At 48.2% G+C, this 26247-nt stretch overlaps 1 protein-coding gene across 1 annotated transcript in view; it reads right to left on the bottom strand.

The window, feature by feature from the left end:
• LOC138492969 (cytochrome P450 2J4-like) overlaps positions 1-26247 on the bottom strand; it is a 291460-nt gene that overhangs the window by 213658 nt on the left and 51555 nt on the right. The window contains exons 2-3 of the mRNA XM_069620246.1: positions 23857-24056; positions 8713-8875 (exon numbers count right to left, since the gene is read on the bottom strand). Of these exons, the coding sequence (XP_069476347.1) occupies positions 8713-8875; positions 23857-24056 (363 nt within the window). The remainder of the gene's footprint in view (positions 1-8712; positions 8876-23856; positions 24057-26247) is intronic.

Below are 26247 nucleotides of genomic sequence, written 5' to 3'. Positions count from 1 at the left end.
TTTTTCCTTCACTACCCAGCTGCCCGTGATTTACAGATGGCCAACATTACAACCCTGACATTCAGCCGATATTGAGTGCCATTCTTCTTACACCGTTGGCCAGGATCTTATTAGAGCTTATATTTTATTTCACAGCTCTGACACTGCAGCAGTTGATTGTACACCGCCCACGGCCCGGAAATGCTGGTGGGTCTTCTTTTCCCACTGAACTGACACCAGACCACTCTTATCTTCATGACTGGAGGCCCGGGATCGATATTACACAGCAGGGGCCTCTAGTGTTCACAGCTCCGACACAGAGTGTGTTTGGAGCTTACCGCCAATGCAACACAGTACTATTAGAGGGCTCTGTACATTTAGTTATGAACACTCCCTTGTGGAGCACATCAAAAACTCACTGTCTTAATGGCCGGGGTGTGCAGGGGGCCATACACTTTATTTTCATTACGCCATCCTGGAGCGCGTCTTTCTTTCAACGCAAGCAGCCTGGGAACATAACGGAGCGCCTGCATGGAGCATTTGAATTTCCACGTTGCTCTCACACGGAGCACATTAGCATCCGCCGCCGGTTCGTCTTCTGTCACCACTGGGTGGACAGGCTTTCACACAGGGGGCTGCCGATGTAACATCACTTTTTGCTATCTGTCAGAAAATCCTATCGGTAGGAAAATCTGACAGGAATTGTAATGTCATTTTTGCTACCGGTCAGAAAATCCTTTGGGCAACCCACCCAGGGGTAGGAAAAAGTGACGGGGTAGGAAAATCTGACAGCCTGACCTGTCATTTTTTCCTACCCGTCAAAAAATCCTACCGACAGCAGGCATTGGGCAACCCACCCAGGGGTAGGAAAAAATGACGGGGTAGGAAAATCTGACAGCCTGACCTGTCATTTTTTGCTACCCGTCAGAAAATCCTAGCGAGAGCAGGCATTGGGCAACCCACTCAGAGGTAGGAAAAACTGACTGGGTAGGAAAATCTGACAGCTTGACCTGTCATTTTTTGCTACCTGTCAGAAAATCCTACCCAGAGCAGGCATTGGGCAACACACCCAGGGGTAGGAAAAAGTGACGGGGTAGGAAAATCTGACAGCCTGACCTGTCATTTTTTCCTACCCGTCAGAAAATCTTACCGACAGCAGGCATTGGGCAACCCACCCAGGGGTAGGAAAAAGTGACGGGGTAGGAAAATCTGACAGCCTGACCTGTCATTTTTTGCTACCTGTCAGAAAATCCTACTGAGAGCAGGCATTGGGCAACCCACCCAGGGGTAGGACAAAGTGACACGGTAGGAAAATCTGACAGCCTGACCTGTCATTTCTTGCTACCCGTCAGAAAATCCTACCGACTGCAGGCACATTTGATAATCCACGCAGAGGAAGGAAAATGTGAGGGGGTAGGAAAATCTGATACCCTGTCATGTCATTTTTTGCTACCCGTCAGAAAATCCTACCAAGAGCAATTTTTGACAGTGTAAAAGCAAAGTGGGGGTACATATCAACGGCTAGGCACTAGGCACAATTGACAATCTACAGGATGACCAAACCGTGACCAGAAAACTCTATCATGTTGGATCATTCTATGCATTTCGGAGTGCTACTCCATTGCTGTAAAAGATGTCCCTGAAAATCCCACTCCACCATGGGAGTGGCAACCACTTCGTCTCTCCAAAGAGGTGTACCAGTGAAGGACATTTGCAATGCCACAACTTGATCCTCACTACATAATTTCTCAAAACATTGCTGATTAGACACCCTATCGGGCAAGGACTCTTACTTTGGAAGTGCGGTTCTGCCCAATATTATGTGTTAATTAGACTTTCACAAAAGAATCCACTTCTCCCACCTCCATCTCCAAAACTGCTATCAGAGTCTATCAAAGATGAGGAATCTGTTGAAGACACAATCCATTAGAATAACAAATTACTTTCCCCATGTATTGTTTTTTCTGACAGATGTTCCTCCCACGGGTGCCTCATCACCCTCCCAGCCTACCCCTCTGACCTTGGGTGAATTTGTTATCACTTCTCTCTTTCAACGCCCATGCAGGTTATTTAATTCTTCAAGACAGCTGAGCAGAAAGAGGGAAAAACTGGGAACTGAGACAGCTTGCGCAATGTGTGCTATTTATTATACTATCATCGTCCTGTCCGGACGTTGGAATGGTAACTGTCATGGGATGCTGAAGCTGCACAGCGCCCCCTGCTGTCAAAATATTTTCAGAGACCGCAAAGGAGGATACCAATACATCAAAGATGAGGAATCAGTGAGATGAACATCCACCAGAAAGAACATTACCATGGGTAAGTAATTTGTTCTTTCCATCCGCTTGCATCGGTAGAACCAGGTAGTAAAGCTGTCTCGGTGAAAACACCTGGATCTTCACCAGACCAAACTACTGCTCAATGTCTTTAAAATCCTTGTAGATTATTTGAGGGTGGCCTACCGGGTACCTCTTTGTTTTGTTCACTATGGATACAGCCTTGTGAAGTCATAAAACTGTCACTGTATTAGTGCTGCCCCCATACAAGGCGTTTTGCGCCACCAGAGTCTGTGAAAAAGGGTGTTGCTCCATGTGCTCAGAAAGCGTTGCATCCGATTCTAGCATGGACACCGCCTCATGTTCCCACAATGTGCGTACTGTGATCCCCAGGCCTTCCAATGATACACTTTATCATAGTTCTACAATACAGGTGCACGTGAGCTGTTATTGTTAGTGGATTTAAATCATTTTATGGGTTGCATTGGGAGCAACCGTGATAAAAGCAGCGATTGAACTTAAAGGGGCTGGGTAACCCATCAATTACGGCATAGCCATCCAAATAATATGGGCCCACCTTATGCCTGCTGCCTCCACGTAATGCTGTTTGTACGAAGATACCCTCACTTTCCATACAGTAGGCACTGTGTGCACAGTGTGGAATAACATTTTCTGAGTACGGTGGTAGAGGTTGTAGGCATTAAGGCGTTGGTCTCTGGTATGTTCAGCAATCGCAGCATAGAGCCCAGTACTCCAGGTATGCTCAGCAACCACAGCATAGGGCCCAATGCTTACCAAGTAACCCATACCATAGAGCTCAAGACGGAACTAGCATCCCACATCAGTACTCAAAGTAGGTTCAGCAAACGCAGCATAGAGCCCAGTACTCCACGTATGCTCAGCAACCACAGCATAGGGCCCAATGTTTACCAAGTAACCCATACCGTAGAGCTCAAGACGGAACTTGCATCCCACATCAGTACTCAAAGTAGGTTCAGCAACCGCAGCATAGAGCCCAGTACTCCACGTATGCTCAGCAACCGCAGCATAGGGCCCAATGTTTACCAAGTAACCCATAGCGTAGATCTCAAGATAAAACTAGCATCCCACATCAGTACTCCAGGTATGCTCAGCAACCACAGCATAGAGACCAGTACTCCAGGTATGCTGAGCAACCGCAGCATATGGCCCTATGTTTACCAAGTAACTCGTAGCATAGAGCTCAAGACGGAACTAGCATCTCACGTCAGTACTCAAGGTATGCTCAGCAACCGCAGCATAGGGCCCAGCACACCAGGCATGCTCAGCAACCGCAGCATAGAGCCCAGTGTTTACCAAGTAACCCATAGCATAGAGCTCAATACGGAACTAGCATCCCACATCAGTACTCAAGGTATGCTTAGCAACCACAGCATAGGGCCCAGTACTCCAGGTATGCTCAGCAAGCGCAGCATAGGGCCCAGTGTTTAACAAGTAACCCATAGCATAGAGCGCAAGATGGAACTAGCATCCCACATAAGTAGGCAAGACCCGAGAAACACCAAGCGCCCCATAGCAGAGTCCACAATTAACCCAACTCCCCACAGCAAGGATCAAGATAAACAACAAATAGCATCATGCCCAAGCTTTCATCACCCTGTCACAGATCCCACGAGTGCCCAGAAACCTATATCATAAGACCAAACTATAGCCTGCAACAAATAGCACCGTGCCCTAGCTACATCCAGCACCGCGAAACAGGGCCCAAGATATACCTAGCAACCCATATCATAACACCCAAGATATAACCTGCAACAAATTGCATCATGCACAAGCTACATCTGGCACCCTGCAACAGGGCCCACGATTTACCCAGAAACCCACACCATACCAAACCCATACCATAACACCCAAGCTATGACCTGCAATGAACAGCATTGTGTCCAAGCTACACCCAGCACCCCGCAACAGGACACATGATTTACCCAGAAAACCATACCATAACAAACCCATACCTTAACACCCAGCTATAACCTGCAACAAACAGCATTGTGTCAGCGCTACACCCAGCAACCCGCAACAGGACACACGATTTACCCAGAAACCCATATCATAACAAACCCATACCTTAACACCCAGCTATAACCTGCAACAAACAGCATTGTGTCCGCGCTACACCCAGCAACCCGCAACAGGACACACGATTTACCCAGAAACCCATACCATAACAAACCCATACCATAAAACCCAAGTTATAATCTGCAATGAACAGCATTGTGTCCAAACTACAACCCTCTACCCCCTGCCCCGGGCCCACGAGTTACCCAGAAACCCATACCATAACAAATCCATACCATAACACCGACGCTATAACCTGCATCGAATAGCATTGTGTCCAAGCTACATGCACCCACCCCCCGGGCCCACGAGTTACCAAGTCACCCATACCATAACACCCACGCTTAACCTGCAACGAACAGCATTGTGTCCAAGCTACATCCATCCAACCCCTCGCCCCCCGATTCCCACGAGTTACGCAGTTACCCATACTATAACAAACCCATACCATAACACCGACGCTATAACCTGCATCGAACAGCATTGTGTCCAAGCTATATCCAGCACCCCGCAACAGGACCCAAACTTTAGCCTGGGCCCAGAATGGGCTGAGATTTACCCAGCTGGCAGCAACCCATAGCACCAAAAATGGAGCTGGGGAATTCCCATGGCACACTGCAATCCATGTATACAGTCAGCACTCGAACAAAACATGGGCCAATTCAGTTAGCACACTTTTTTTGCTATTTGTGTAATACTGAATATTGAAAATAGGTTTTGCAGCAGTGCATATTACATAATGTTTTTTTTCCTCTGGGACAGATGGAGCAATGGGCTGTTAACCATGTTGGTGCCTGCATTCGAGCAGTGTGACAATCAGAGCTTTCTACTAAATTGGCATGGACAAACAACGTTGCAACAGGGCAATGTAATCGAGAGAAGGGGCGTTCTCTTGTTTTGTTGCTGTTTACCTTAATAAGAAGAGTCAATAAACATGACTCCACTTTTCAACTCTGGGAGATGGGAGGTTTGCTGGTGTCATTTACGAGCTGCTTTGTGTAGAGTGTAGCCTTGACAAGGAAACTAATGCACGACGCATGCGCAGACTGCCAGACTTATCACGAATATGTTCGTGTATGTGAACTAAGTGCATTAGTATCACATTAATAATGCACTTAGTTCACATACACGTACATATATATTTGGGATGGATTCTTTCATACGTTTTGCACATTCAGTGCTCATTAGAATCCTGGGAGCTTTTAATTACAGTGTCTGCTGCGTTTCGTCCGCTGGGTTCGTGCTTTTTGCGTCTGTTTTCAAGTCGCTCGTAACGCGGCTTCACCTTGTTCTGTTACTTCAGTGAGCCTGGCTCTCATCAAGTTACAGAAACTTCCCCCGGGGACCTCAGAAAGACAGGCACACCACATTCCTGGTGTCAAAAAATCCTATCCATTAAGTACTGACTGAGCATGCGCACGCATGCTCAGTCAGCAAGATAGGATTTTCTGACAGATAGCAAAAAGTGACATTACACCGGCACAGCGCAGTGCTGGCAGGCACTGGCCCATAGGGTCGGTGAGTGCGGGCAGCCTCTTCCCTCCACTCCGGATCGGAGGATCCATTAATCACCGCCCTGCAGCCCATGATTTCGATGGGGGTCTGCCGGCGCAACAAACACACCCGCTGTCGGTGAAGCCTATGGGGGGTGGGCACTCACCTTCTCCTTTCTTTGGCAGTGGATGCCTCTTTACTTCCTGTTTCCCCAGCGGGCTTCAGCTCTCTGTCGGGGCACAGCGCCTTCTTCCTTCTAGCGGCAGATGCCGCATTCCTCACTCCTCCCCCATACGTGGTAGCAGCCGCTCAGCTTCTTCTCGCTTCTCAGTGGCAATTGGCATCTTTGTTGCGAGAGCGGCTTGCACTTCTTCTTCTCCCCGCAGGGACACCTCACCTGCACAGCTATGTTGCACGCCGCACGTCCCTGCCTGAGCTACAATTGTGGAGCCAGCACTTTCTCGCCCTCCAGGCGGGGATTCAAAACCTGATTTGGCGGCAGATGCCAAAGGGGGCTGTGGCCTGACCCTCACCCTGGCCATACAAGCACCTTCTTCGCAGAAGTCCGCAACCAGTGAGGATCTGCCGGCAGGGCCCTGGTCATGACATCCCCTCACCTTCTCCACAGCGATGGATGCATTGATGCTGCTCCTCCTCCTTTCTCCCCCACCCACGCGGGCTCTTCCTCCTCTTCATTACCATTATTGTGGGGCCAGCAGAGGTCATGTGGCTGGCCTCACAGTTGCTGGGGGACCCAGCCCCATATTGGTGTGGCGGGGTCAACCGGACTTACTGGTGTTGCAGGGTAGGACCAGGAGAGGCTGTGGGGACACAGACTGGGTGCCGGAGAACCTTGAATGCCGGCAACATCCTGGACCAGCCTGGGCTGGACCTAGGGCCCCAGGCTGGTCTGGGGGGCACAAGGTTTACAGGACCGTGATCACACGGTATAGGCAAACAGGCCCAGAGTGAGTGACGGAGACAACATCATCCACCTGCCTATACATCCATCCACCCATCTGTCCATCCATGATTGTGTGTATCAATGTATCTGCCTGCTTGTGCGTTCATCCAACTGCCTTCCCATGTACCCATACATTCATGTATTTGCCTGGCCAGTCACCTACCAATTCGCATTGCAGTCATTCATCCATCTGCCTGCCTGTCCATCGATCATCCACCCAGCCATCCATCCGAGATCTAGTCTTTCTTTTTTTAAATGTATTTCTTTTTTTGAACTAATTTTATTCGATTTTCCAACTAACAAGTAAACATACAATATTTACAAATTATCCAACTTAACCCATCGAAATTCAATAGCAATTAACCGAAACCCCTTCCCCCAATCACACAATCCACAAAAAGACCAAATTCGAGTACTAGCAAGGATTGGAGAAGAAGGGACAAGCAAAAAACCACAGAAAAGGAAAAAAGAAAAATTATATTATATCTAGTCTTTCTATCTATTTATCTACATCCATCGCAAATACATCATTTCAAGCATAATGCTACATCCTGTTTATATGTGGTAATAATGATCTGCAGATGATGAATGGCCATTTCAGTCCTAATTCTACTTACTGCAGTGAGTAGCTCGAATTTAGATTGCCAGATATTCTAAATCCTTGTATTTGCAGCAATTCCATGGAAGGGCTATGTGCATATAACTTCAAGATATGCTTCCCAAAAGGATGACTGTTTAGTCTATGTAAAGCACAAAACAAAAATTAGCTATATTACAACCATCTTTTTGTACATCAAAATTTAGGCTTGGCTATAGGAGGCTCACAAGTTGTGGGTTCAAGGTTCCAGCTGCAGTTAGGTCTGACTTAGGCAGAGACCTCAGGACAGGGTGAAGATGGCTCTGTTTCAGCCCCAGTAAAATGGGAGGAGGAGCCCTCAAGAGCGGCAGGCAGGACTCGACAATTGTGGTACCCAAGATGAGGTCAGCAAGCCCTTAGGATCAGTTTGGTCAGACTTTGGGAGTGAGGCAGTGGCAGCGTGTTGGAGAGGTGCCAGCAGAGCTCTGGGAATGCAAAGTTTCTAGCAAAGAGGCAGAAAGGGGCCGGTGCAGGGCTGCAGTCCAAGGCCATTCAGTTGTAGGTCAGATGCAGACCTGACCAGAGCTTCAGACTGGTTGGTCCCACCAGTCCACCGGAGGAAGGAACCCTGTTGGAAATACCTTGGTTAAAGGGTGGTTTGGAACCAGTCAGTTCCAAAACCCAGTTTCAGCCAGTTGACGCACACAAAAACTGATTTGGAGTCCAGCCCATAGCTACCACAAATGTGCAGGTCCTTTTATGGCAATTTCTGATGTCCAGCAAAAATTATGGCACAAAGACCAGCTCTTGTTCCATGAGGCATAGCCATAATCTCCAGTGCTAACAAAATGTTATTGCTGTAAAAAAACAAAGGTGCATGACCATTAAATTAGAAAACATTGTCCTCTGTCCTCTACCCTTAGCCTGTTTGGTGAACACCACACAAGCAACTAGGATGCAACTTAAAGAAAAAGAAAAGGGACACATAGTGGCCCTGTATCAATCCACTGAAGGTAGATTGTGGCACAAAACTAAAGGTGAAAAACAAAGAGAGACATATACTCTGCCCCGATAGCCATGGGGACTAACCAGTGCTCCTGAAACTAAATTGGCGAAGCGGGTGGGTGTGGCAAAAGGACATCAATCCCAAAAAACACTAAGGATCCAGACAGAATGCAGATATACTGGGTGGCTCCATTGAAGTCAATGGGGAAAGTTGCATAAAACAGGCCCTTTCCTAACAAGGGTGCCGCCCAACCATTGATAGAAAGAACATCAGCTGCATCACCAGCTTTGTTGCGTCTTATCACTCTAACCTCAATTACCTTTATTGCCCATAACAGCGCGGAGCAGGGGACTGGCTGGCCGATCCGACAGCTCCTCCGAGTGGCAGATGAAAGCTTCCTTTACAGCTTGAAATCCATTGAGAACCACCACAGGAGTCTTTCCCAGCCATACAGTGTATATCGTCCCATAGGTCTCTGCCAACTGAAGAGGTGACAAATGCGAGAGCGGCTCAGATATTACATACACCGAGAAACAGAAAAGCACCGCAATTGGTCTTACCTACGTTATGTTACGTTATTTGGTCTTGTACCGCGCACTGCGGCCACTTACATGGTCCTTTGGTGCCCTGGCAGATCTGAAATGGAAGGAGGGCTGGGGTGCTTTGTTAGTGGGATTGAGAGGGAAAACCGCAAACGTTTTGATGTGCTGTTGGTATCTTCAGTTCAGAAAAAACAGTCACTGTGTGATAGCTTGTGGTATTAGGTGGTTATTGTGTTGTGCTTGGTGTGTGTGTAGTATGTGTGGTTGGCTTAGTTTCTTGTTTCCTGTTGTGTGGTGTGTGTAGTTCATTGTAGCTTGTGATGGTCTTGTATCCTGTTGCCGTAGAGGTATGTGATATATTGTGCTGTGTTTTAATATGAGTAATTAGAATATATGAGAGTTGTTGGTAGGTTTGTGGACAGTTGTATAACTTTCTTCTAAATTCAAAACATTGGCTCCCCTTAAATACATCCAAATGCAATACATTGGCTGCCCTCAAGATACATCTAAATTTAGTACTTTGGCTACCCCTGAATTACATCTGAATTCAATGCATCAGTTGCCCTCGAATTAAGTCCAAATGCAAAACCCTTCACAATTCTTCTAAGTGCAGCACATAGTCAACCCTTCACAATTCCTCTAAGTGCAATACATGGCTAACCTTCACAGTTCTTCCAAGTGCAATACACTGCCACCCTTCACAATTCCTCCAAGTGCGATACATGGCCACCCTTCACAATTCCATTGGTGGCCACATAAGTCGATGCTGGCAAGCATTCACGTAGGTATTTGAGTATGCATTGGTGTTTCCTATAGTTCCTCCCAATACTTCATCCCAATTCAGTGCACCATGGAAGCAGGGAGGAAGAATTGCACAGGACAAGAAATGGCAGGCAACCTTCGTAGGTGGACAGTTCAGATTGATTTGCAGCATTTGTGGATATTTCTCCAAGATCAACTATTAGCAGATGGATGCGAGGTGCAGTAGAGATAGAGTAATTAGGCTCTGTCCACCTTTCTTAATTCTCTGTTTTGGCCCTTTTCTCCATCACCATCTTTCTTTCTCCTTCTCTCGTCTGTGCCTTCCCTCTCGCATTTGCAGCCACTCATGCTGTTTCTCACTCGTTCTCACCCTTTCTTGGTCCCTCAATCTCTTTTACTCACGCCGCACATGAAGCAAGCAAATCATGCATAACCTAAAGCCTGTAAGCAGGTAATGGTGAGGTCAGAATCAACGGTACCATCAAGAACGCTTCAAAGATTTAGGAAGATGGATGTGCTAAGTTCTGAGCAGTGGCTACATTTGGGTGCTTGATTTGGGGAAGCGGTGTAAAATCCATCATCCCCTGGCATTGCCAACCCTGCTAAATGTTGGGGTCTGTAAAAGAAAATTGATATAGCTTGCCTGTAGAAATCCCTAGAGGAAATGATTGCATACAATTGTGTATCATGTTAAAGAAATATAGGTATATTCATTCCTTTGTAACGCAGCATACAATTTACTTTGATCAAATTCATTTTTATCAGTATTCCCACACTTAGTATTACCACATGTGAGACACCAGTAAGCCCATTAGACATTACAATGTATTTGGATATTCTTTGGGTACATCCTATTTGATTATGCCATGAACGGGTGACAGACCGATCACCACTTCTATCTACCTTACTTTTTTGAGTCCTGAGGAAGTGCTGTTAGCCTGAAACATGTGTTCACCCTTTTTTAGCCATTAATGGATTCTAAAATGCACTGTGTGCAAATGGACATTACTTAATAAAACATTAAAGAACAAGAATCTGTATTGGTGGAGTACAGATGCATATACATTTTATAATGAAGTGTTACAGCCCACCCCATATGACTCTATTTTGAGATGGGCAATGGCTGACCAAGTTAGTGGCACTGAGCCAAAGGCGAGGTCCTAAATGACGGGCGAAGGTCATCTGCCACCCAATTGAGGTAGGTGGTCTATTAGAGTTTTTACAGGGTAGGACTCATTTGGGGCTTCCTGTGACCGAGCTTGTCTATATCTTCTTGCCTAGTGTGTGCACATCACAAATTAGCACCTGGTTGCAGGGGAGCCAACCAATCATGTTGCTTGGAATCAGGTTGTGGGCTGAATCCCATAATTTAAATAATTATTTTATAATTGGTTATTTATAACGCGCTTAATACTCGGAGGTTTCTAAGCGCAGAATTTCCAAGCCTTTGTTCCGAGCAACCTGAAGGCTATTCACACCCACCCTGCCATCTTACCCACACCCTTCACCTCCCTGCGGTCTCCGCTCCCTTCTCTCCCGACACTCCTACCCCACTTACCTTCTTCATGTGGTGGCGGCACCACTGCGGATCTCCATCCCCGGCCGCCATGAAAATGGAAGAGGGGCTCCACAGCAGCTATCTTAGGCAAGTATTTTGTTTGATTGCTTCCTCCTCCTTGGCTACTTTGCCCTCTCCTCCTCCCTCTTCTACACCACTGCAGGGCGTACCTCTGATTGGTACCCCTCCCCGGAAGTCCTTCAAGGATGGCAACCTTCTCGTTATTGCCACTCTTAACTCTCGCTCAGCTGTCAAACACTCCTCTGACATCTGCCGCATCTTTTGGTGCTGGGACCCCATGTAGCATGCAAAGTTCTCTAAGTCATGGCTCGTGAACGAGATCCTCTCCGCGCCCAGGTCCAACCGCTCTGGTGGGGGTGTAGCCCTGATCTTCCCTGAGTGGATTCCTGCCTCTGTCATTCCTACGTAGGCCTACTCCTCTTTCGAATGCCTCATCTGCAGGCTCTCTCTCCCCTAGCCATTCCCTTACTGTGGCTACTATCTATCTATCGGCCACCTGGTCAGATCTCCTCCTTCCTATCTGAGTGGGTGGAACATTCCTCTTCACTCCTGGTCTCGACCACTCAACTCCTCCTTCTTGGAGACTTCAACATCCACTTGGATGCCTCCTGTCCTCCCTCTGGACTCTTTTGCGAACTCTGCGACTCTCCCTAACTCTCTATTCTCCCCTCTGGCCCAACTCACTCTGCAGGGCACACTCTGGATGCTCTGATCTCCTCAGATTTTCCCCTTCCTGTCCCTCTCACCACTCTTCTCTCCTGGAGTGATCCCTTTCTCCGTTCCTCCCTTCTCACCCTCTCCACCCCTCAGGCCAAGCCACTTCCATCACTGCCACCCACCTTTCGGTCATCCGACCCATGAAGCGCGTGTCAGTTGAGGCTTTCGCTGCCACTTTCTCACCCCCCTCCCCTTTTGTCTGACTCTCACCCTAACACAGCCCTTTCCATGCTCCACTCTGCTATATCTGATACTCTTGATATTCTTGCCCCTGTCATGAGAATCCGCCTGAAGCCCAAAGCCAAGTGCAGCTCCTGGTACGACGCAGACCTTGTCACCCTTAAACGCAAGTGCAGGGTGGCTGAGAGGAAATGGCGTGCCTCATGTACATCCTCTGACAAACTGGCCTGCCGCCTGCTCCAAAGGCAATACCGCCTCTCTGTCTTCACCAAGAAGAGAGCTCATATCCAACCCTGCGTCTCTGCGGCATCTAACAACTTGGCTGAACTCCTTAAAATCTGCAAGGAACTGGCCAATCATGCTGCAGTCTCCACCTCTCATGTCCCTTCCCAGGCCCTCTGCACGGCACTGGCTTCTCACTTCATCTCTAAAACACAGGACATCCTGTCCTCACTCTCCTCCTCCCCCCTCCCTGCCTCTACTCCCTGCTCTTCCTCTGGCCCTTCTGTAGCCACCTCTCCTCCCTCCTTCTCTGCCTTTCCCCTGTTCTCCCCAGACAAGGTTTCTAGACAAGTCCGATCTATGAAAGTCTGGTCAAAACAGGTCCACCCCCTGGTCCTCCAAACCATCAAGGGCCACATCGACTCCCTGGCATCTGCCCTGGCCAACTTCTGCAACCACTCTTTTGCCACTGGAGTCTTCCCATCCCCCCTGAAGCACTCCCTTGTGCACTCCCTTCTAAAGAAACCCTCTGCCGACCCCTCCTGCCCGGCTAACTATCGCCCAATCTCCATCACTCCCTTGCTGGGCAAACACCTAGAAAAGCTGGCCATATCCCAGTTAAATCTCCACACTGAATCTGTTGGTTGTCTTCATGACCATCATTTTGGATTCAGAGCTGCCAGAAGCACAGAAACTGCTCTCCTTAACATCCGTGAAGACCTGCTCTCCAACCTTGATTCCAACACCCCTTGTGTCCTCCTCTTGCTTGATCTCTCTTCTGCCTTTGATACGGTCAACCATGCCATCCTGTGCAAATGTCTCTGTGATAACCTGGGTATCACCGCTCAGGCCCTTGCCTGGCTGACTTCTTTCCTCTCTGACCGATACTCCCAGGTCCAACTGGGGTACTTCCTCTCCGCTATCTTTTTCTCTACCTGTGGTGTCCCACAGGGGTCTAACCTCTCTCCCTGACTGTTCAACCAATACCTGGCACTTCTTGCCCACCGCATTGCCGCTCTCTGCCCCAACTTTCAGTGCCACGCGGATGACACACAGCTAATTTTCAGGCTACCCTCGGCCACCTCTTCTCCGTCTCTCATCACTGACTGTCTGTCTGCTATCCAGGAGTGGTGTGCCGCCAACGACCTCTGTCTTAATGCCAGTAAGACTGAGATTCTCCTCCTCGGCACACATGCTCCCACCTTCCCTGTCGGTCTCTGGCCGGCCTATCTTGGCCCTCTTCCTGCTCCCACCTGCAAGGCTAAAAACCCTGCGGTCATCTTCGACTCCACACTCTCCTTCGCGCCTCATATCTCTGACGTCTCCAGAGCTCTGGTTCTCTCTAGGCTGGACTATTGCAACAGCCTCTTTCTAAATCTGCCTGCCTCTAACTCTCCGCCCTCTGCAACTCATCCAGAACTGGACTGCGAGACTTGTCCTTGGCCTCAAACCCAGGGATCGTATCTCTCCAGGACTGAAATCTCTGCACTGGCTCTGAGTGGCTGCGAGGATTAAGTTCAAAACCCTTTGCATTGTCCGCAAGGCTTTCTGGGGCCTGGGACCTCAATACCTTCAACTCTCTCTTCCTAAATATCTTCCTTCTCGAACTCTTTGCTCATCCGCCTTCAACTCCCTCAGGTTCAGTCGCTTCTCCAAGCAACTAGTTGGCGGTAGATCTCTTTCTTCGGTTGGGGCCTCCCTCTGGAACAGCCTCCCTGCCTCCCTGAAACTTGAGGAGAACCACCTCCGGTTCCGGAAGCACCTCAAAACCTTTCTCTTTGCTTTGGCTTTTTCTCCTCCTCTCCCCTGCTGACCTCCTGGCTGAATCTGGAACTGCACTGGTTACCTGGCCACCCTCTGATCTCGGGCCCAGGTCCCTTCCCCTGCCAGTCACACACACCTGCACTGCCTGCCTGGCAACCCCCGCACTTGGAGACTGTTTCGGTATCCCTAGAGTCCCACTACCAGCACTTGACACCTGATGTCTGCACTTACCTTTGCACTTGCCACCTGCTGGCCGTTACTTTTACTTATTGATATTATTCTATTCCCATGTAATGCACTGTCCCTTCCCCCTCCCCCTGCACTTTCTCCCTCCCCCCATCCCATGTACTTACACAATCTGAATGATACCTGGCCTAGTAGAATCTCTGTCTGTCGTCCCTTTGGTCCCCTTCCCTTGCCTCGTCACGCCTTGAAAAACTTGTGTATAGGCGCGTTATAAATGCCATATCAAATCATATCATTGAATGAGATGCCGGAATCATGTCCCGTACATTCAAACAAAATATATTGCTGTCACCATCTCATGTCTTTGGACTGATAACCTGGTGTGCTAATAGCAATAAAACCCTACCCGGCCTGACAGCCCGGGCCCCAAGTTATAGGCCCGAGCGCTGCCGGATCGGGTTTTATTGCAATAGGAAAGCTTGAACTGCAGCCATTTACAGGTTGCTAGCTCCTCCATTCCAAGCTTGCTGATTGGCTAGAGAACTGGAAACAGTCAGAAGAACAAAGGGAACATGGAATGCAGGCTTCAATTGGTGGTTAGAACCTGTATTCACCCTTTTTGATTGACTAAATGGGAGAAAACATAATCTAATAATGGATTATGAACTGTGTGACAAATGAAAAAAGGCACTGGATTCGAGTAAAAAGATGTTCATAGAGAACTGTTGCGGGTCTGCAATCCATTTCTCTTGGGATTTGCAGGAACAAGCTGCATTCATTTTCTTATTTATGTTGGTAATACCATTCGCGGTGTGGCATTACCGATGTCTACCAGCACCAAATGCCACAATCCAATAGTACAGATAAGAGCCTCATTAATAGTTTGTTGCTGTATTCAAAAAAAGCACAGTGACGTCATTACGCCCACTTTTACCACACTGCCAAATTTGAAAGTCACAAGAAAACACCTGGTTTTGTGTGGAGGAAATATCCTGCACACAAAATCATTACCATATGTGTAAAAGTGTGCAGACTATGTTCTGGTTTAGGTGGGCCCCACTTACCAGGGCATCCGCATGCACATAGACAAGACGACACGCACAGAGGCTGGTGGAATGCAACCTTCTTTATTTAACCTTCTTTATTACAAATCTGAGGAACCCCTTTCTTCTCCCCTCGTCCCGCACCCTCCATAACCCAACATCACTTCCCCTAGTGTTCTGGCCCAAACGTGGGCCATCCCACATAACGATGCAGGAGGGTGCACAGCTCACCTCGTCACAGCATGACATCTCCCCCCTTTTTAACATGCCAGGTCACTTACAATTTCACCCCATTTCTTCAATCAGTCTATGCGGTTTTATGCGACATTGTTGAGGCCTTGTAGGGAGAGCGAGTTCCTGTGAGGGTGGCCGTTCATCTCCGCTACTCCCTTCTTCTTCGGACTGCTCGCCATCTCCTTGATAGGGGTCAACCGAGAGCGGGTCATTTTGACTGACATAAAATTGTTCCCACACTGGGGGCGTGATGCCCGAGAGCTTCTTAAAGTGGGAGGAATTCCTTGTTATGGAGCACTGGTGTTATCATGGTGCCCTTTTTGCTGGTTACGAGCAGCCATTCGGGTGCAAATGTCGGGTCTTCCTTTCTTGATTTCGGTTGGCATACCACCACATAATATCCTGGTTCTATTTCACACTCTTTCGCTCCTCGTTGTGAATCTGCTCTCTCTTCCATTCTTTCTTTGTGTTCCTGGTCTCGAACCCTGTCCTGTTGTTCTAGGGGTGCTGTCTGCACTGGAATGGAGGCCTCAGGCAGTCTCGTTCTTATGAATGGGTGAAACATGAAGTCCGATGGGCAGACTCCCATATTGCTATGTGGCGTGTGGCGATATTCATGCAAGAGTTGATACAGAGCTTGCGCAAACAGTTTGTTAATTATGTTGACTGTCTGTAAGGTTCTCTTGATGTTTGCCATGAATCTTTCCACAATGAAGTTGGTTTGGGGCGAGCGCGGGGTTATCTTTTGGCGCTGGAACCCCAGGTAGCGTGCAAAGTTTTCTAAGTCATGGCTCGTGAACGGTGGGCCATTGTCAGACTTTATTACTTTTGGTATCCCGTAAGTCGATAGCATGCGATCTAGTACTGGGATGATGCATGTAGCTGCTGTGGATTCAATCAGCTGTGAATCCGGGAAACGGGAGTGTTCATCAATTAGTACCAGTACATATGTTCTGTTGCGTAGTGGTCTGAAGTGATCCACAGCCAGTTCTTTCCAGACACCTTCTGGGAGTGGGGACATTTACAGTGGGTTGGGTTGAGGCGGTGGAGACACCAGTGAGCAGATGGTGCGCCTGCCTACAACCTCCTCTACTAGGGCATCCAATTTGAGGAACCATACCTTTTGGCGTAAAAGGCGTTTTCTGGAGACTAGCCCCTGGTGGCCTTCATGCAACAGAATGACTGTCTGTTCTCGCAGCGATGTTGGGATTATGACCTTGCAGCCCTTCATGATGATGTGGTCATCAACCACTGTCAGTTTGTCTTTCACCAGCTCCAGAGATCTTATGTCAACTCTCACAGACTCTTGCTCCCGTCTGGCCTGGCGCTTGATATGAGCCATTTTACAAGCTTAGATGCATTGGTTCACGATTGCGAGGGCTGGGCCACTTTCGATTCTCTTCCGAGGGTGGCCCAATCCACTGGTAGAGGTTGCAGGTGATGAATGACATAATTGATGTATGCATCAGCAATGGAAGGGCCTGCTTGTGGGGGCTACATTGAATGCCTGGATAGGTAATCAGCGGGGTTGCTTTCTTTGCCCATGCAATGCACGATGTCGAAGTTATAGTCCTGTAACCTCAGGCCCCATTGGGCTATCCTGGGGGACACTCTCCTTGGGGCCGCTGAACATCGTCAGGAGGGCCTGATGGTCTGTGATAACCATGAACGCCTTCCTGTAAAGGAAGAGGTGAAAGTATTCGCAGGCCCACATCACTGCCAGGCTTTCTTGCTCTGCCTGGGAGTATGCATGGCGGTGTTATTGGATCTAATACCACCAAACTCTTAATGAAGCTGTTCCTGAGTCTGCCATAATAGCCATCCCCAAATGTCTGGCAGTAATTAATTATACTTTGCAATCGAAAAATAAATTCCACAAAAAAACCTTTATGCCTGAAAAGCCTCGTTATGGTTCATTTAACCAGTTGACTGTCCTTAGGATGTATACGCATATCTGAAATAAATGGTCCCGTTCTGCCTGCACTGCACGTATATACACATACATCATGATTGCCATTAGGAATCATTATATCCTAAGGAGTCTGGGATCCTCTGGTGAATAGCAGTGAAAGGGTTAATGTAACAAACTTCCATATGGCTTCCGAAAGACAGATACTAGGACCAATAACAATAACACTGCATGTAAAGGCTTGAAGAAGTACATTCACAGGATGGCAGACATATTAACCTCCCATGCTCTCTTACTGGGCTTGTGCTTTGAGGGTTACATACAGATATCTCTGCTGTAAGTGCTCAATTCATTGAACTATCTCAGATATGATAATGGCCATCGATACAAGTTTGGAGGTATTCGGGTGGAAAATCCACAGAAATATCACTAAATGTAATTACTGTTGCCGCCAATTGGTCCAATGGCGTTACCACAGGATTACAAGTGGTGGTAATTCCCAATTTTTGGAGTCCATGGGCCTCATCACAACCCAGGCGGTAAGGGGTTAACAGTGCCGTAAAAGGTGGCGGCACCGTTAACCCCTTACCGCCTAATTACGAGGTCCCTTTGCGGGTCCCCACCTTAACGGCTGGTTTTACCAGCCATTAAGGAAGGAACCCGCAAAGGGACTTTCGAGGTAATTATGGTACCGCAATTTGCAGCACCATAATTACCACCTTCCCCATTCCCATTGAGCCCTATGGGGGCAAAAATGGGGAAGGGCCAATGGTGAATGGGGAATTACCATTGCCAACCTTGGAATGGGGCGGTAATTCCAACATCCACCATGGCGCAATTGGTAAAATACCGGCGCAATCGGTAAAATACCAGCGTCAACCTTGGCGCTGATAGCTGATATTTACAGCTGGTGGAACAACCCTGCGGTAAATCAACTGATTTCTTGAGGTAAAGTGACGAATTACCTCCAGCAACAAGCTAGAAGGGAATCCTCCACTTTTCCTACGCAAATCAGTGGAGTTACCGTACCAAAATACTGCCAGCGGTAAATCTGCCAAAAGCTATCATTTGGCAGTGCAGGAAAAGTGGCGGTATTGAAACCTTATAATGAGGCCCAGTTGGTGGCATCAAAGAAAACAGAATTCATGGCAGCTCTCCTTATTTTGCTGCGGCTGGAAGCTTTCCTTCCTGCCCTTTTAATAAAGTCTTTCATTAAAGCTCTTACGGTATGACGATTAAAAAAATGAATTAATACAGCAAGAAAACTGGATGAACACTTTATTGACACACTGCCAACAGCAGCAAGAACGAACTCAAGAGCCCCACAACATGGGTCTGTGCCTCCATGGACAAATCCATCCACTGCTAGGATCTCTGTTTGACCCCATGGTCACAGGTTCAAACCCAGCCAGGTCCACTCAACCTTTCATCATTCTGAAGCTGACAAAATGAGTACCATTTAGCTGGGTAGCAACACACATATGTTGTCAGCATCAAGATGCCCCACAAAGGAGAACATGTGCTCTCTACATTGACCTATAGTATCTTTACTCCTGTGTTTAGGTGGTAATATTCCGCCCGGGAGAAGTACAAGCGAGAGCAAAGGCTTGTACAGACTGTGTCGAAACTTGCACCGCAGCTTGTCTCAGAGGTGTTTCAGAAATAAAAGTACACTGAAAAAATGGGATGGTATCTTTCGCCCTTAGTATCATGGGTTAAGGGTGGGCAGCATTTTCCAGATAGGTGCAGCACCAAAAGGAAGGGTCCAAACAAACACAATATGGTAAGTACTAAAAGAAAGGGAATGTCCCATCAGGGCTCTAAAGACATGGCAGTGTATACAAAAAACACACCCACCCATGCACATGGAAGAAACTCTAAATACAGGCTGATTAGCGACCCTGGGTAGGCTGGTTATCTGGGAGGGCAGTCAGGATGGATGGCAGCAACCGTCAGAGGTTGAGGAAAAGATATACAAGCCCTGTAAAGCTTTTGGAACCAAGATAGAGAAAAGCTGGCCTAACAACTCTTTCATCTCTAGTGTCACGATGGTACTCTTTGCGGGCAGCATCATGGCTTGAGCGTGCCCGGGCACTGCTGCAGTTTCTTCGAGGCGAGGGGTGTGATGATTTCAATTGGCGGCCCACTAGAGAAAAGCCGGGAGGTGGCCTGGCTCTCTTGAGGTTTTCAAGACAGCAAGCAGCCTTTGTCACAGTGAAGATCTTATAAGAACAGATAGGAAAGACTGGCTCAATCAGGCATTCAGATGGCGTGAAGCAGACATGCAGAATCAGGAGGCCGTCCGGATCGGGAATACTGTGTTCCACAACCGTTCAGCTTTCTGGGGCAACATCTTGAAACTTGCTCGAAAATCATTATTGGGTCTTCTGAGAAACAGCATGAGTCAGCAGTAACACTTCTGGGATTTGGGCAAGCCGGGGACTCTTCACCAAGGAACCACCTGACCTGGAGGTTTATTCAGCTTGTTCCCCTCAGAATGAAGTTGATCTGAGGTCCTTCTAGCCACACTGCCATCCACTGAGTATCTCAGTATCCCGCTCTCCGTTCTTCAGAGGCATTCAAGCTTCTAGCTTTGCCAACACAGGCCCCATATCTTATTGTAGGGCCTCTATCCCATTGATTCTCTGCCTGGTTTCTAAGTCCCGTTCAAGGACTCAGGCCAAGCTTTGTGCCTAAATCCACCCTTATGTGCAGAAACACGCTTTTTAAATGTTGCATCTCTATTTCTTGAATGCGTGATATGCTGTATCAGTGATGTCACTCATGATACCATAAGTGTTATCACATGTGATAACATCAGTGATTTCATTTGTGATGTCATCAGGGTACTTACAGGCTTTGCAATGCGGGCATCATAATTGAGGTGGTATAGCTTCCAGCACCTGCCGAATTTCAGAGGTTTTTTTACATTAAATTGGCACCTTAACGTCACTTCAACTAACGTTTTTTCACTGAATTTCAAGGGTTTTGTTGGACTGAACATATGCACCTTGACTGTTCCTTAACTAAAGTTCTTTCATTAAAATTCAAGGGTTTATGCTATACCTCCCACCATCTGTAATTCTGTATTTTTTCTGCTAAAACATAACTGATGTCATTTCATGTGTTATCAATCTCTGTTCTTGTGCTACACAACATTGGGTCCATCAAGTATTTCATAATTGTTTGTGTCCACTAGATAAAGGATTAGTAAGGGTGTACTGTGACGAGGAAGAGCGAAGTGGGGTTAGTGGGGAACTGTGAAAAGGAAGACTGACGTTGTGTAGTTGGGCACTGTGATGAGGAAGAGTGAGGTGGGTAGTTGGGAACTGTGACGAGGAAGAGTGAGGTGTGGTAGTTGGGGACTGTGACGAGGAAGGGTGAGTTGGTGGTAGTGCGGCTCTGTGACGAGGAAGAGTGAGATGGTGGTAGTGCGGCACTGTGACGAGGAAGAGTGAGATGGTGGTAGTGGGGTAACTACAGGGTCACTACCTTGGACCCTGTAATATGATCGGCCATCAAAAGGTCACAACCAAACAAACTACCTCCAAAATCTTGTAGGTGAAACAACTGCAGAACCCTGGCCCCATGTGTGAAATGTGTAGGGCTACCCTAGCCAGAAATCCTGGCTACACCACTGACCCTGGGATTCTTAGTGGTGGTGGTGCCAGGTCATGGCGCCTCGTTTGTTAGTGGAACTACAGCTTTAATATTCCTGGATGCTCTTAACGAATTACACAGCACGGCCGACAGAAGTAAAGTTGCAAGGTTTTTTTGTTGTTGGAAGGCCGACTCTGAGTCCGACTGAGTCATATGCATGCATTTGTGCTATTGGGCAACAGCCGGAGGGGCTAGCTCTACCAGGCTGAGGAGACCACAATCCTTTTTTGCCCATAAATCATACCACTATTTTTTCAACTAATTGCTGTTTTTAAGGCATCCCATTATTTACTTGGAGTTGCATGCTATTTCTGTCCATTGATGTAAGTAAACCTAATTGGTCTCCTACTAAGCTCTCTGAGTCATTAACAGGTGTGTCTTCCTGCTCATCAGAAGGCCAGCCAGCTTCCTTTTCTTTTCTTAGCTTGTGATGAGGAGGACATTACATTTTATTTTACTAAGGGTGTTTGCTATTAAATACGGTTGCCTTGTTCGAAAGGAATTGATTTAATGAGAGGCGTATGTTTAATTATGCCGAGGGCGGTGCTTTGAATTACAGTGCTCATTGCCGGTGCCCAGAAGTGTGTACGATAACCTTGTACGATCCACTTGATGTCACTGCAGAGCACCAGCACAGGTTAGACATTAGTTGATATGGACATATCTATCATCATATTTATTTTATTGGTTATTTATAACGCGCCTATACAGCAAATGGTGTTTCAAGGCGCCACAAAACAAAAAGGAGGGGGGGGCAGGGACAAAGAATAACAAAAACGGTCCTACTAGGCCTTGTGCCATTCGGATCGTGCAAGTGCAGTAACAAGAACTGCAGGGCAGTAGGGTCCAATGCTAAGTACGAGGACGGGGCTGGACTGGGCTCAATAGAGGTGCGGCCCCGCCAGGCTAGTACAGGGCGAGGGAGCCTGGTAGGGCAAGTGCAGGAATGGGGGGTTCAGGGGAGACCGAGGAGTTGAGGTCGACTGGACGAGGAGGGCATGGTGCCCTGTACGACTCAGAGGGAACCAGGCAGCCAGTCAAAAACAAAATGTTGCAGATGGGAAAATTAGCTGGGAGAGGGAAGGAAGAAGAGAAAAGGAGTGTCTTGAAATGCTTCCGGAACTTAAGGAGATCCGGCTCAAGCCTGAGAGGGGCAGGGAAACCATTCCAGAGAGAGGCTCCTGTGGAAGAGAGAGATCTACCAGAGAGTGGGGGTCTGCTTGGAAAAGCATCTGATCTGCAGGGAGTTGGAGCTAGAACTAGACTGAAGGGCTCTAACAGAGAGGTATTTAGGAGAAGAGAGTTGGATGTGGCGGGGTCCCAGGTCCCAGAAAGCCCTGTGATCTTCAACTTGATCCTTGCAACAATCGGTAGCCAGTGGAGAGATTTCAGGGCTGGAGAGATGTGGTACCTGTGCTTGAGGCCAAGGATGAATCTTGCAGTCCTACACACGATTAGCTGAAGGGGGCGAAGGGAGGAATTAGGCAGATTGAGGAAGAGGCTGTTGCAGTAGTCCAGCCTAGAGAGGACCAGAGCTCTGGAGACATTGAGTTTCTGGCGGAAGGTGAGCAAAGGGAGAATGTCTCTGAGGAGGTGCAGCTGAAAGTGGGCCTTTTTGGCAAGGTCTGGGATGTGAGGAGAAAAGGAGAGAGATGAGTCGAAGATGACACCAACGTTTTTGCCTCACAAGAGGTTGAGGGGGACCGATGGAGGGCAGCCAGAGAGTAGAAGTGAAGGGGGGAGCTGTGGTCCCAATGAGGCATTAAGCTGTGATCATTAGAAGCGCACCGTGCCTGAATAGCAGTCAAACAGTCAGTATGGGGAGGAAGAAGAGGAGGCAGTGGAGGAAATCTTGAAGGAGTGCAGCATTTCATCCGCATAACACTGGAGACAACCAACAGATTCAGTGTGGTGGATAAGCTGGGAGATGACCAGCTTCTCCAGGAGTTTTCCCAGGAAGGGGTTAATGGGCAGGGCGGTAGTTAGCCGGGAAAGAGGGGTCGGGAGAAGGCTTTTTGAGGAGAGGGTGCACAAGGGGGTGCTTGAGGGGTAGCAGGAAGGAGCCAGTGGCAAAGGAGTGATTGCAGAAATCGGCCACGGCTGGAGGAAGAGAGGCAATGTTGTCTTTGATAGTTCTGGAGGAGCAGGGGAGCACCTGGTTGGAGGAGGAGACGTTCATAAAGTGGACTTGCCTACTGAGCTCATGCAGTGTTATGGGCGAGAAGGAGGAGAGTAGCAGGTAAGAGGAGAGGGGAGACAGGGGCAGCCTGAGAGCGGATGAGGGAACAGGAAGGGGTGTAGAGGAGAGTATATCGCTGCAGAGCATCAGCACAGGTTACATATTAGATGATTATCTATCAGGGAAGAACACCTCAATGATTGTGGGCCCTCTTTTAGACAATGTGCAGTCTCAAATCTGTTCTGAACAATGAATCTTACTAATAAATCAGACAAGGTGGGGGCTCTGGAGGGAATGCTAACCCTTGCAGCATTTTGAAAAGGTCCTCTGCTCTCCTTCTGACACCTCGGAATAAAGACCATGTGAGAAGGGGCAAATGCCCCCTCAGGCCCACCCAGCCAACCAAGAGCCCCCAGCCAGGCTAGACTCAAGTCTAAGTTGGTGAAGCACTGACACAGAATATTGCTCAAACAATCTCTATTTTACCTGAGCGAGGGTCTCATGGTGTAGCTGGAACTTCAGGGTCCACAGGTTGCCAATAAGGGGTAGCGGGCAGGGTCCGGGAGGAAGATGCCTTCCAGCCCGCCGCAGTTTAAGAACCAAAGCAACTAGAAGAGGCAGCAGCAGGGTGAAGATCAGGATCCCAATCGGAGGCAGCATTTCACCTGCCAAAGCTTTCTCTACTTCTGCAAGAAGGGAGGATGGCGTTGGGAGAGGAGCGGTGTGCCTGGAGAGTGGGTGGTGCCCTGGGAGAAGGTGGTTACGTGGCCTGGGCACCAATTTAGCATGAGTAAGTGCTCCTCAGCCCCAGAGCCAAGAGAAGGGATTTAAAGGTGTATAACGTAGTGCAACTAAGTTAGCATCTCATTCAGCCTATTCATCTTCCCCACTGAGGCGTATTTTACAAAAAGTGGAATTGTATGTGTGGAAAGAGAAAGAACAGGCAAAATCACATGTACGCCTTCATTTTACACGCAATTTTGTGAAAGATGTAAATGTCTCCTGAAAAATGCACTTTACAGAAAGCGCTTACAACGGATTCCTATGGAAACATCCTGCCGGTGCTAAACACACGAGGAATCCATTCATTTTGCGCCTGCAGCAAGATGCCTTGCAGCTGTAAAATAATAGCTTTTGCAGGCAGAGCAGGAACGAGGAGGAGATAACAGGTTTCCCCTCCCAACTTTGCCTGCAAAGGTTTTGTAAAATAAATGCAAAGGCTCATTTTTGCACTTGTTTAACCACTGCACGGCTTGTAAAAAGGACTGTCACTGAGTGCGCTGAAGCAAGTGCAAGGGCACGTGACATGCTTCACAAACCTCCCCTTCAACTTTTCAAACAACTGCACAAAATCCAAAATGTAGATTATTATTAATGGGCACTTGAACTGAAGCTGCTAAAATGTGGCAGTGTTGAACAAGCGGGGTGATTATGAGGCTAAAATAATCAAATATTTCCCATGTGAAAACAGTTATGATTAATTATTATCACCATCTCCATATGTGTTACATTAAGTAAACTTAGTTTGTCTCAAGCAACCTGCCAGAGTGCGAGACAAACCCAGCACAGAAAAACCTAGCACAGAATATGCTACACTCCTTCCCCTTCCTATAAAATAAGTAATCCAGTATTCCTACTACGGAATGACCTTGGATCACAAAATATACATGTGTGGTTGTTTGTGTGATGTGTGTGTACATATATATACCTACTCAAGAGGCTACAAAGATTCCAAATCACACAGCCCCTAGCCTGCTTCTCAGACTTAAAGCCCACCAACCCAGCCCTCGGATTCAATCCAGCAACAATTCCAGTTCCTGTGCCAAGCTTCAAATGGAAATGCCACAGAGAATGTCCCTTGCCTTTCCTCTCAACCAAACTCTGGAACTTTCTGCTCAAACACCTGCACGCAGAGGACTATCATCCAATCATCAGAAAACAGCTGAAAACCTTGGCTGTTCAACCAGCAGCAGCATGCGACCGGCAAAGAAACCTCAAACAACAGATGCCCGCTCGAGGTAATTCTCACCGGCAGTGCCGGATTAAACCTTGTGGAGGCCCATAGGCATTCGAAATTTCGGCGGGGGCCCTCGAAAATGATCTCTCAATGCGTTTTATTTTATCAACCAACAATTCCACACCTCAGACACTCCCATCCCACCTGTGCCCGGCACTGCTATAAATGGTGCTGGTTCTGGGCGGGGAACCACAGTGTTAGATGCGGCTTTCCGGAGGCCCAGCACGAGGAGCTGGCTCCGGTCCAGTAGGCCGCGTGGCCTGGAACGCAGCCAAGGCAGGAGCGCTGAAATGATCACACACACACGCTGGCATGTATTCGCCCGGAACTGCCTCCCTCTCCAGGGGGCGGGGCTTTTATTAAGCTGCCCTACGTCACCGCGTTGCGGGACGTAGGGCGGATGTAACATCCCTCCTTTATTTCAAAATAGCCTAACAAAACAAACATAAACAACATGCTCAACTATAAACTCCTGCCACTGCTGTTGGCTTAGCATACATAGTCATTCAGCCTCGCAGGCGGTCTCGTGGTCTCTCTCAGACTGTACCGCTTCGCTTGGGGGCTGTCCCCGCTCGGTTCGTAAGTCTGCTCACCTTCGCTGCATGTGTCCTCACCGCTGGACAGTCTCGGTGGTTGCCAGCTGCGATCCCCCGCGGGTTCCTCCTCGGGGTCTTGCGCCGGCACGTCGCTGCTTTGTTGCTCGTTGTCGTCGTGAGGCCCCTCGCAATCCGTCCAGAGGTGCTGGGGCACGGGCTTGAACCAGGAGGCGTTCCTTGTTACTTCCCGACCTCCCCGTGTGACGGTTATCATGGTCCCACGCCGGTTGCTGATGGTCCATGGCAGTTCCTCATACCTGGTGT

This window comes from Ambystoma mexicanum, chromosome 10 (assembly GCF_040938575.1).
Source record: "Ambystoma mexicanum isolate Mex_15411 chromosome 10, UKY_AmexF1_1, whole genome shotgun sequence".
Taxonomy (NCBI): Eukaryota; Metazoa; Chordata; class Amphibia; order Caudata; family Ambystomatidae; genus Ambystoma; species Ambystoma mexicanum.
Note: the sequence above shows the minus strand (reverse complement) of the source record. Positions and strands in the feature narration are given on the sequence as shown.